At 37.9% G+C, this 13,244-nt stretch overlaps 1 protein-coding gene across 13 annotated transcripts in view; it reads left to right on the plus strand.

The window, feature by feature from the left end:
* ARHGEF9 (Cdc42 guanine nucleotide exchange factor 9) overlaps positions 1-12,509 on the plus strand; it is a 547,099-nt gene extending 534,590 nt beyond the window's left edge. For all 13 annotated transcript variants that reach the window (XM_055564524.1, XM_055564523.1, XM_055564525.1 and 10 more), the window contains one exon: positions 9,248-12,509. In XM_055564524.1, the coding sequence (XP_055420499.1) occupies positions 9,248-9,429 (182 nt within the window). In that variant the 3' untranslated portion in view covers positions 9,430-12,509. The remainder of the gene's footprint in view (positions 1-9,247) is intronic.
* The last annotated feature ends 735 nt before the right edge of the window (positions 12,510-13,244 follow it).

Raw genomic sequence — 13,244 nt, forward strand, 5'->3', positions numbered from 1 at the left:
GCCTTAAAATGTCATATTAGACAGGATGGACTTAATTGATATATATAGAACATTTCATTCAAAAGCAGAAGAATACACATTCTTCTCAAGTGCATGTGAGAGATTCTCCAGGATAGCATTCTCTCAATTGCTATGCCATAAAAGAAGCCTCAGTATATTTAATAAAATTTTAATTATATCAAGCCTGCATTCCAACAAAAATGCTAAGAGATTAGAAATTAGCTATAAGAAAAAACTGGAAAAAAACACAATCACATGGAGGCTAAACAATATGTCACTAAACAACCAATGGGTCACTGAAGAAGACAAAAAGGAAATTAAAAAAAAAATACCCAGAGACAGATGAAAATGAAAACATGATGATCCAAAACCTATAGGATGCTACAAAAGCAGTTCTAAGAATGATGTCTGTAGCAATACAATCTTACTTCAGGGAAAAAAAATACAAACTAACCTAAACCAACAGACAAATAAGAACAAACAGTGGAATCCAATTTGGAAAATAAGAAAAATTGTCACAGTTTACAGATGACATGATATTATACATAGAGAATGCCAAAGATGCTACCCCCCCCCCACACACACACACTAGAGCTTATCCTTGAATTTGGTACAGTTGCAGGATAGAAAATTAATACTCAGAAATCATTCACATTTCTATACATTAACCACAAAAATCAGAAAGGGGAATTAAGGGAACAATCTCATTTACCACTGCATCAAAAAGAATAATGTACATAGGAATAAACCTACCTAAGGAGGCAAAAACTTTTACTATGAAAACTGTAAGATGCCAGTGAAATAATTGAAGGTGACACGTGTCAAATTATATACTATGTTCTTGGATTGGAAGAATCAATATTGTCAAAATGACTATACTACCCAAGGCAATCTACAGATTCAGTGCAATCCCTATTAAATTACCAATGACATTTTTCAAAGAACTAGAACAAAAAAATCAAATTTACATGGAAACACAAAAGACTCTATGGTGTTAAAATCATCCTGAGAAAGAAAAACGGAGCTGGAAGAATCAGTCTCCCTGATTTCAGACTATACTACAAAGGTACAGTAAGAAAAAAAAAAAAAAAAAAGTATGCTACTACAAGGACCTACTGTATAGCATGGGCAAATTTGCTCAATACTCTGTAATAAACTAATGGGAAAAGAATCAGAAATAGAATAGATACATGTATAAAGGAATCACTCTCCTGTACAACTGAAACTAACACATTGTTAGTTAACTATATTCCAATATAAAATAAAAATGTTTAAGTTATTACTAAAAAGAGAGTGGAACTGGCACACACACATACACACACACCCAGAAATATAGATCAGTGGAATAGAATTGGAAGCTAAGAAATAAACCCACACACCTACGGTCAGTTTATCTACAATAAAGAAAGCAAGAATATACAATGGAGAAAAGACAGTCTCTTCAATAAATGGTGCTGGGAAAATTGGACAGCTACATGTAAAAGAATGAAACTAGAACGTTCTCTAATACCACACACAAAAAAATAAACTCAAAATGGATAAATGACCTAAATGTAAATGACCTAAGATTGCATACTGTAAAACTCTTAAAGGAAAACATAGGCAGAACATTCTTTAACATAAATTTCTGCATCCACCTCCTAGAGAAAATAAAAACAAAAATAAACAAATGGGACCTAATTAAACTTAAAAGCTTTTGCACAGCAAGAGGAACCATAAAAAATGAAAAGACAACCTACAGAATGGAAGAAAATATTTGCAAAGCGACTGATAAGGGATTGATCTCCAAATATATAAACATCTCATGCTGCTCAATATTGAAAATACCAAACAACCCAATCAAAAAATGGGCAGGAGATTTAGTAGATACTTCTCTAAAGAAGATATACAGATGACCAAAAATCACATGAAAAGATGTTCAACGTCGCTAATTTTTAGACAAATGCAAATCAAAACTACAATGACAAAACTTAAACTTTTCAGAATAGCCATCATCAAAAAAATCTACAAGGAATAAATGCCGGAGAGATTGTGGAGAAAGCTCTTATACTGTTGGTGGGATTGTAAACTGATACAACCACTATGGAGAACAGTATGGAAGCTCCTTAGAACTGAACATAGAGCTGTCATATGATCCAGAAATCCCACTCCCGGGCATATATCCAGAGAAAGCCATAATTCAAAAAGACACTTTCATTACAATATTCATTGCAGTACTGTTTCCAATAGCTAGGACATAGAACCAACCTAAATGTCTATTAACAGATAGGTGGATAAAGAAAATGTGATATATACATACAATGGTATATTAATCAGCCATTAAAAATGAAATAATGCTATTTGTGGTGACATGGATGGATCCATGACATGAATGCTATTTGAGATTGCCATGCTTAGTGAAGTAAGTGAGGCAGAGAAAGGTATATATCATATGATATCACTTATATGTGGAATGTAAAAAAGGTACAAATGAACTTATTTACAAAACAGAAATAGAGTCACAGATATAGAAAACAAACTTATAGTTGCAAAGTCAGAAAGCAGGAGAGGGATAAACTGGGAGATTGGGATTGACATGTAACTAGTAAGAACATACTGTATAGCACAGGGAACTCTATTTAATACTCTGTAATGACCTTTATAGACTTCCCTGGTGGCTCAGATGGTAAAAGCGTCTGCCTACAATGCAGGAGAATGGGGTTCGATCCTTGGGCTGGGAAGATCCCCTGGAGAAGGAAACAGCAACCCACTCCTGTATTCTTGTCTGGAAAATCCCATGGACAGAGGAGCCTGGTAGGCTACAGTCCATGGGGTCGCAAAGATATAATGACCTTTATAAGAAAAGAATCTAAAAAAGAGTGGATATATGATATGTATAACTGATTGACTTTGTCATACAGCAGAAACTAATGCAACATTGTAAATAAACTATATTCCAATAAAAATTAATTTTTAAAATGTGCAGAATTCATAAATACCCATTTTCCAAAGAAAATTTTCCAATAGCTACCATATACATGAAAATTTCTCTGCATCGTTAATCACCAGGAAATGCAAATAAAAACCACAGTGAAATATTACCTCACACCTTCCAGAATGGCTGTTAACAAAAGAAAAGTGCTGACAAGTGCTGGGAAAGATGTAGAGAAAAAAGAACCCTTGTGTTCTGCTGGTGAGAATGTAAATTGATACAGCTGTTATGAAAAATAATATGGAGGTTCCTCAAAATTTAAAAATAGAACTACTATATAATTCAGTTCCAGTTCTGAATATATATCTAAAGAAATGAAATAGCTATCTTGAAGAGATCTCTGTACCCCACGTTTGTTACAGCATTATTTATAGTAACCAAGACACAGAGGATGAGATGATTGGATGGCATCACTCAGTATCCAAACTCAATGGACATGAGTTTGAGCAAGCTCCAGATGGTGAAGGATAGGGAAGCATGGCAGGATGCAGTCCATTGGATTGCAAAGAGTCAGACATGACTGAGCGACTGAAAAACAAGACTCAGAAACCACCTAAGTGTCTTTGACAGATGAATGGATAAATACACACACAATAAAACATTATTCAGTCATAAAGAAGGAAATCTTGTCTTTTCCACATCATGGACTAACCTGGAAGGTATTCTGCTAAAAGAAATATTGCAGAGAAAAAAAGACAAATATTTCATGATCTCACTTATGTGGGGAATCTAATAAAACTGACTTCATAGAAACAGAGAAGAGATTGGTGTTTGCCACATGCAAGGAGTGTTGGTTAGGGAAAATAGGTAAATGTGATAAAAATATAGAGACATTCAAGAGCTAACATGGAAAAAAAGATGTCCTTTTCATCATATGGGACTGGAATGCAAAAGTAGGAAGTCAAGAGATACCTAGAGTAACAAGCAACTTTGGCCTTAGAGTACAAAATGAAGCAAGGCAAAGGCTAACAGAGTAATCCCAAGAGAATGCACTGGTCATAGCAAACACCCTCTTCCAACAACACAAGAAATGACTCTACACATGGACATCACCAGATGGTCAAATACCAAAATCAGATTGATTATACTCTTTGCAGCCAAAGATGGAGAAAAAACAAGACCAGGAGCTGACTGTAGCTCAGATCATGAACTGCTTATTGCAAAATTCAGACATAAATTCAGGAAAGTATAGAAAACCAATAGGCCATTCAGGTATGACCTAAATCAAATCCCTTATGATTATACAGTGGAAGTGACAAATAGATTCAAGAGATATGATAGACAGAGTACCTGAAGAACTATTGACAGAGGTTTAAACATAGTAGAGGATGTGGTGATCAAAACCATCCCAAAGAAGAAGAAATACAAAAAGGCAAAATGAGGAGGCCTTACAAATAGCTGAGAAAAGAGAAGCTAAAGGCAAAGGAGCAATGGAATGATATACCCATCTGAATGCAAAGTTCCAGAGAAGAACAAGGAGAGATAAGAAAGCCTTCTGAAGTGAACAATGAAAGAAATAGAGGAAAACAATAGAATGGGAAAGACTAGAGATCTCTTCAAGAAAATTGAAGCTTCCAAGGGAACATTTCATGCTTCATGGGCACAATAAAGGACAGGAACAGTATGGACCTAACAGAAGCAGAAGATACTAAGAAAATGTGGCAAGAATACACAGGAGAACTATACAAAAAAAATCATAATGACATAGATAACCATGATGGTGTGATCATTTACCTAGAGCCAGACATCCTGGAGTGCTAAGTCAAGTGTGCCTTGAGAAGCATCACTACGAACAAAGCTAGTGGAGGTGATGGAATTCCAGCTGAGCTATTTCATATCCTAAAAGGTGATGCTGTTATAATGCTGCATTCAATATGCCAGCAAATTTGGAAAACTAGGAGTGGCCAAAAGACTGGAAAAGGTCAGTTTTTATTCCAATCCCATAGAAGGGCAATGCCAAAGAATGTTCAAGCTACCATACAATTGCAGTCATTTCACACACTAGCAAGGTAATGCTAAAAATCCTTCAAGCTAGGCTTCAACAGTATATGATCTGAGAATTCCAGATTTACAAGCTGAATTTAGAAAAGGTAGAGGAACCAGAGATCAAAGTGCCAGCATCAGTTGGACCATAGGAAAAGCAAGAGAATTCCAGAAAAAAATAAAATCTACTTCTGCTAAAGTCTTTGATTGTGTGGATCACAACAACCTATGGAAAATTCTTAAAGAGATGAGAATACCAAACCACCTTATCTGCCTTCTGAGAAACCTGTATGCAGGTCAAGAAGCAGCAGTTAGAACTGGACATGAAATGACAGACTGGTTCAAAATAGGAAAGCAGAACATCAAGGTTGTATATTGTCACCTTGATTATTTAACTTATATGCAGAGTACATCATGCAAAATGCTAGGCTGGATGAAATACAAGCTGGAATCAAGATTGCCAGGAGAAATATCAGTATTCAAATATTCAATATTCAAACATCAACGTCAAATACGCAAATGACACTGCCCTTATGGCAGAAAGTTAAGAGGAACTAAAGAGCCTCTTGATGAAGTTGAAAGAGGAGAGTGAAAAACCTGACTTAAAGCTCAACATTCAAAAAATGAAGATCATGGCATCTGGTCACATCACTTCATGGTAAATAGATTTGGAAACAATGGAAACAGTGACAGAGTTTATTTTTTGGGGCTCCAAAATCACTGCAGCTGGTGACTGCAGCCATGAACTTAAAAGACACTTGCTCTTTTGAAGAAAAACTATGACAAACCTAGAGAGTGTATCAAAAAGCAGAGGCCTACTCTGCTGACAGAGTATAGTCAAAGCTATGGTTTTTCCAGTCATGTATGGATATAAGAGTTGATTCATAAAGAAGGCTGAGCACCTAAGAATTGATGTTTTCTAACTGAGGTTTTGGAGAAGACTCTTGAGAGCCCCTTGGACTGCAAGGACATCATACTAGTCAATCCTAAAGGAAATCAACCCTGAATATTCATTCGAAGGACTGATAGTGAAGGTGAAACTCCAATACTTTGCGCACCTGATGCAAAGAGCCAACTCATTGGAAAAGACTCCCTTGCTGGGAAAGATTGAAGACAAGAGGAGAAGGGGAAGACAGAGGACGAGATGACTGAGTGGTATCACCAACTCAATGGATATGAGTTTGAGGAAACTCTGTGAGATGGTGAAGGACAGGGAAGCCTGGCGTGCTGTAGTCCATGGGGTCAAAAAGAGTCAGACATAGCTGAGCGATTGAACAACAACAAGGGAAGTGTGATATACAGCATGAATACTATAGTTAGCAAAGCTATATTGTATATTTGAAATTTTCTAGGAGAATAGATCTTAAAAGTTCTCATCAGAATATAAAAACTTTTGTAACTCTGTGATGTGATGGATGTTAAGTAACCTTTATGTGCTTATCTTTTTCCAGTATATACATATATCAAATCATTATGTTGCATACCTTAATCTTATACAATGTAATATGTCTATTATGTCTCAATTGGGAAAAAATACAAAATGTGAACAGGCAAATAACAAATGAGATGATTTAATCAGTCAAACCTCCCAACAAAGAAATGCCCAGTGACAGGTTATTTCACTGGTGATTTTCATGAAACCTTTCAATAAGAATTAACACCAGTCCTTCTCAAACTAGTCCAAAAACTTGAAGTGAAAGGAACACTCTCAAACTCATTTTATGAGCCCAGCATTACCCCAAAACCAAAGCTGGATAAAGATACTACTAGGTAATACAGGCCAATAACCTTGATGAGTATAGATGCAAAAATTCTCAACAAAATACTAGCAAACCAAATTCAACAACATGTAAATAGATCATGCACCATCATCAAGTGTGATTCATGTCTAGGATGCAGACATTGTCTACATATGCAAATCAATAAATATATACCACATTTACAGAGAAAGGCAAAAGTCACATAATCACCTCAAATTTTATGACAAGTTCACTGCTAATAACATCATATTCAGTGGTAAGAGTTTGAAAGCATTTCCCCTAAGATCAGGGAAAAGAGAAGGACACCAACTCTCACCACTCCTATTTGACATAACTCTGAAAATCCTAGCCAGAGTGGTCAGGAAAGAAAAAGCAATTAAAGTCAGAAGTCAATTATCTCTGTTTGCAGATGACATGATTTCATACATATAAAACTGTAGAGACTCTTAAGACATAAAAATATTCGAATAGTCAAGGAATTCAGTAATATTTCAGTATACAAAATCAGTTGTACAAAAATCAATTTTGTTTCAATAACAATAAACATCCACAGAGAAATTAACAACATAACACCCTTTGCAATAGAACAAAATAATAAAATATTTAGGAATAGGTTTACCAAGAAAGTTAAAGATCTGTACATTTAAATCTATTAGATATTTATGAAAAAAATTTGAAAAAAACAAATAAATGGAAAGATATCACATATTCATGGATTACAAGATGATATTGTGGAAATGACCTTATTACACAAAGCCATCTGTATATTTGGTGTAATCCTTATCTCAAATTCCATGGCATTTTTCATAGAAGGAGGAAAAAAAAAAAGAGTCCTAAAATTCATATGAAACCAGAACAGAGCCCAATTTACCAAAGAAATTCTGAGAAAGAAGAACAAAATTGGGGGCAATCATACATCCCGATTTCAAACTATATTACAAAACTATAGTAATCAAAAAAGTTTCAACATATACATGAGTGGAACAGAATTGAGGGCCCAATTATAAAACCATACTTATGTTCAACTACTATTTGTAAGGGGCCCAAGAATATTCAGAAAGGGAAATTTTGTTGTTTTTGTTTTAGTTGCTTATGATGTCCAATTCTTTGCGACCCCATGGACTGTAGCCCACCAGGCTCCTCTGTCCATGGGCTTACCCAGGCAAGAATACTGGAGTGGGTTGCCATTTCCTTCTCCAGGGTATCTTCCCAATCCAGGGATCGAACCTGCATCTCCTGCATTGAAGGCAGATTCTTTACCACTGAGCCAGGGTGGAAACACAAGGGAAAACTACTCTTTTATAAATGGCTATGGGAAAATTAGATATTTACATGCAGAGGACTGTATCAACCCCCCCCATACTACACCAGTCACAAAAATTAACTCAAAGCAGATTAATGATTTATGTGTAAGACCCACATATGTAGAAATCCTAGAAGAAAACATAGAGAAAATACTCCTTGACATTGGTCTTGCCAATGAGATTTAAATATAACACCTAAAGCACAAGCCAGAGAAACAAAAATAAGCAAGTGGGACTTGTAATCTGCTCAGCAAAAGACAAACTATTAACAAAATGAAAAGGCTCCCTATGAAATAGGAGAAATTATTTATAAACCATATACCCAATAAAGACATATACATACACACCATGGTATACTGTTCAGCCATAAAAAGAAAGAAATCCTATCATTTATGGAAATATGAATGGTCTTTAGGGAGTTATGCTTTGAGAAATAAGTCATAAAATACACATATTATCTGATGTCTCTTTTAAGTGCAAGCTGAAAAAAGGAAAGTTATAGAAACAGAAAATAGATTGCTGGTTGCCAGGGTTTGGGGTTGGCATTGAGGAAAGTGGGGATTTGTTGGTCAAAGGGCACAAACTTCTAGTTATATGATGAAGTTCTGGGGATATAATATACAGTATGGTTAATATAGTTAACAATACTCTATTGTATACTTAGGAGGTGCTAAGAGTATTACATACTTAGGAGGTTCTTAAATGTTCTTACCACGAACAAAAGTAATTGTGTGAGGTGATGGATGTGTTAACTAACCTTATTGTGGTAATTATTCCACAGTATATACATGTAATGAATCATCACACTAACATCTTAACACTTACACAATGTTATGTCAGTTATATCTCAATAAAGATGGAAAACAATAAGAATAAAAAACAGCAAAATACTCACTTTTAGAAGTGTCTCCTTCTCACTGACCTGCCAATGGCTTAATATGATATATGATGGCTTAATGTGACATTGCTTCCAGGGTAATGGGATCAAGTCATCAAACAAAGACAAACAGAGAAGCTGTAATGTTGAAATTTCAGACACTGACCAGCAAATGAAAAAGGTATTTGGGAGCAACAGAGAAATCATCCTTGCATTCTGAATCATATGCTTTGTGCTTCAGCTTATTCTGTTCTGAATATAGATAAGGATTAAAAGTGGGGCACTAGGTGATTTGAGAAGCCCCTTGCTACTTAATTTATACCATTTCCCTTTGATCTCCCATCTACTCTAGGTGTCAACTCTGCCCGCTCAGTTCCTCCTTCCTACCCACCACCACAGGACCCGTTAAACCAGGGCCAATACCTGGTCCCCGATGGCATCGCTCAGTCGCAGGTCTTTGAGTTCACCGAACCCAAGCGCAGCCAGTCACCATTCTGGCAAAACTTCAGCAGGTTAACCCCCTTCAAAAAATAATACCAACAGGGAGGTAGATAATTTTAAAATAAATAAAATTATATTTATAGATGGACCTTTTTTTGGAGAAGCACTGTTGAAATTTATATATATATATATACATATACACACACATGCATACACACACATACACAAAAACACACAAAGTCTTGAGTGTACACACCCACACACCCAACTACACACACACACACACACACACTCACACACTCACACACACTCACACTCACACACACACACGCAGAAGGACCAAAAATGTTTTCTGTTGTTTTGGGCAAGTAAAATCTGTAGTTGGTAGGAAGAAGTACCAATGACTTTCAAACACGTGATCCCTTAAAAAGTTTTCTGTTCTTATCCTGCCCCCCTCCCCTTTACTTTCAGAAACTTACATTTCTATTTGTTCCTTTTTTGTTGAAATAATCTTTTTGCTCTCCTGTGAATGATTCATTGACTTGTCATTATTAACATAGATGTGTTGTATTGTTTTTTTGCTTTCCTGATGATACTGATGCTGATGACTTTTGAATTTAATTTAATATGGTGGAGTTTGGGAATTTTGAATTTCTTTTTTTTCCTTTTACTTCTCATTGGGTAAAGGAAGGATCCCCTTTCTCCTCTCCCTCGACTGATCATCTGCGAATGTTTCTGCAGCCCTGCAGTTACCCCAAATAGCCTTTTTCCTGCATCTTCTGTCCTAGTCATACCAGTCTGGACATGCTCTGTTGTGCCCTGTGACATAACTGCTCAATATTTCTATTGCTTTCACTGTGCTTTAGGTGTTGTGGAGGGATTGAAACTAAACAGAAGTAAGAGAACATCAGAATAATGATACTAGAAGGGACTTTTGTTCAGAAAATGTTCTGCATTTGGGCTGTTTCTTCTTCTAGCACTAGGGGTTCCCATGTTGTAGCACTGCTGGGTCATGACAGTTTTGTATCTGGGGTTTAGTTTGGGTCAGTTACTCTCTTCTTCATGCCACTTTGGTTATGGGGTTTCTTCTAGGCTTCTTCCTCCCCTAACTTAAAAAGTCTGAACTAGAAGCAAAGAGGCTGAGACTCTGCCCCTTGAAGGAGGGATTCAACTGTCTCCAGTAACAGGTAGGTTTAGGATATGGTTCCCCACTGCAGTCAGTTCAGCAGCCTGGTTATACCTGCTTCACATTTGCACATTGTTTAGGAAGCATTGTTCAGAGTCTGTGAGAGGTCAAAACAGAGCTCACCTGACCAAGATCATCAGCTGTATTCAAATTATTGACCTAGACAGAATCCAGGGCTGAGAGTAATCTCTTGTAGAAAAGAATAAAGATGGGCATGGAAAGAGACGTCCTCAGTCCAAGATATGTACTTAAAGTTCCTAACTTAGGTGTAACTTGCCCCATTGTTAGCAGATTGCATGGATAATCTTCCATGGCTCCTTCCATCTTCCTCCCTGTTTTCTTTCTTTCCCCTGCTCTCCCCTACACAGGAGGATTGCTGGTATGAGCATAATTAAAGCACTTCTGGAACTCAAAGAATGCCCTATTTCCAACATTCTCCCATCCCACCACATTTGAAGTAAGCAAGTGAGAAACCCAGAGGACATTTCCCTGTGGAGAAAGGATCTAAGGCAGAGTTGCTGCCCTCAGGTTCATTTTTGGCAGGCTTTACACTTCCCACACAAAGAGACAGGCTCCCTATGTGTACTCCCTATTCCTCCTCTCCACATGGCCTCTTGGGTAGATAGACCTTGAATAGTAAGAAGAATGTAGTACAAAGGAATAAAGATGGGCCCTACTATGGAGAGCCATTCTAGTGAGGAGATTGAGTCTGTCCTGGACCCTGTGGGAGAAGACTTCATCATGAAAGGACCTCAGCTTAATGAGCAGCAGCTGTGGCTGCATGGGACACTTAACATAGCTAGCTTGATTGCTGCTTTTATGCTTCCTGATCCAGACCAGGCCCTGTCCAGCCTGGAAATTTTTCCTCTTTGGGAATCAAATTACAAGCTGTTTAAGCTCACATTCCACCACACCCAAATGAGACTTGAGGAGTAAGCCAAGGATAAGCCTGAATTGAGCAGAGGGCTAGAGCTCGGGACTGGCCACCACTGCTCAGCACAAGACCCAACTACTTAAGCTCCGTTGGCAAGGAACCTGGTACTGAGTGCCTAAGCTAAATTGACCTCCCTGTCAAACAGAATATCTGGCTGTGTAGGCCTCCCTTGAGTGTACATTATTTTCCCACTTTCCATTCTTTCCCATTAGGCCTGGCCTTGACATGTTTCTCCAGAGCTTGGGGGCACACCAAAAGGGGATTCTTGGACAGGTCCCTGGAGCTACAACTTCTCTTGGCCAAGCTACCTACCACACCCCCTTCCTGCTCCTCTGGGACTGTGTCCAGGGAAGCAGGACACAGAGCTCCAGGATCAGGGATTATCACCTCTTTTCCACCTACCTCTCACTCACCCAACTCACTGGTCTCATCAGATGCCAATAACTTGTGAGAACAATAAGAAATCAGTTTACCATTGGTCAGAAAATTCACCTAACCAATGACAGCAAGCAGACCAGTGATGGACAGCCTCAAGGGGATCCTCCATTACCTGAGTTCAGAATCCAAGCCTATTCTGTGTCCCCACAGCAGTGCTCTCCCCAAGGAATCTGTAAATCTCTCTTTCTGCATAGCCCAGAGATCCCCTTTCCTCACTTCAATGAGGCCTGGCTTGCTCTCCAAAAGGCTTGGAACCTGCCATAGAATGGCCTAATCCAGAAGCTCAACTCCTCTTTCTCCCTCTCTCTCTCTCATCACTTCTACATGTATATCTCTAAAGGATGTGTAAGGACCGCAACAAGAGAGTTCTAACAATTCTAGTGTGAAACCAAATAGTGATCTTTTAGTGCTTTGGGGATGGGGTGGGCTGGGGTGGATGGATGGGCAACAGTGATTTTGATTACCCCTGCTGCTCTGCACTTGCCAGTTTATTATTTCATTTCTTCTATCTGATTGTTTGACCCTGTCAAACAAGTGTCAAAGTTGTGTGTTTAAAAAATGTTTAACAAAAATATGATGTTGTAATGACACAAAGCCTTATGAAAATATTTATGGAGTTCAATAAAAGAAGTAAAAGACACCTCTAGGCATAGCTCTCATGCTATTTTGTGTGTGTATGTTTTACCAAGTGCTAAATAAAGGGAATTTGCCTGGTGGGGGCAGCTTATCCCAGCCTCGCCTACCAGTCCTGTTGTTCTATAGCCAGGCATACGATGGGCTGTCTGTGGCCTTCCATGTCATTTCTTTTGAATAACCAAGTTTGATTCTGTAACAGAGGCACTTCAAATATCTTTATGGGTAGGACTGTCATTCATGTCACTTCACCCTTTGACAAGTCTTAAAGACCTGACTTTGCTCCTTTTCCCTGCAGCTGCCAAGTCCAGTACTTGCCCTGTGCACTCACATGATCTTAAAAGCTGCTTTTTGAACCTAACCAGAATACATATCACTTAGGAATCCCTCACCTCCAGCTATTTTCTAATGCTTCCAGTCCTGTTTCCTCTGAAATAGACATATTTATCCATCCCCCAAAGTGTTTATTTCATCATGATGTCTCCTACACATACATGCTCCTTGCTGTCCACAAGGCTCCTGTGTGGAATCTTATGTTACCCAGCAGAGACACAATAATAGTTTGTATGTTCTGGTACTACTTCACCTGCCTTTCTCCAGAAGAAATAAACACTGATCCCTATAAAATGCTTATTCGTCATGCATCTCCCAATCTGCTTCAAACTGATCTCAGAGTTGCTTACTCTTAGAGTGTTCCTGGGTGTCACATGAATTGAG

This window comes from Bubalus kerabau, chromosome X (assembly GCF_029407905.1).
Source record: "Bubalus kerabau isolate K-KA32 ecotype Philippines breed swamp buffalo chromosome X, PCC_UOA_SB_1v2, whole genome shotgun sequence".
Lineage (NCBI taxonomy): Eukaryota > Metazoa > Chordata > Mammalia > Artiodactyla > Bovidae > Bubalus > Bubalus kerabau.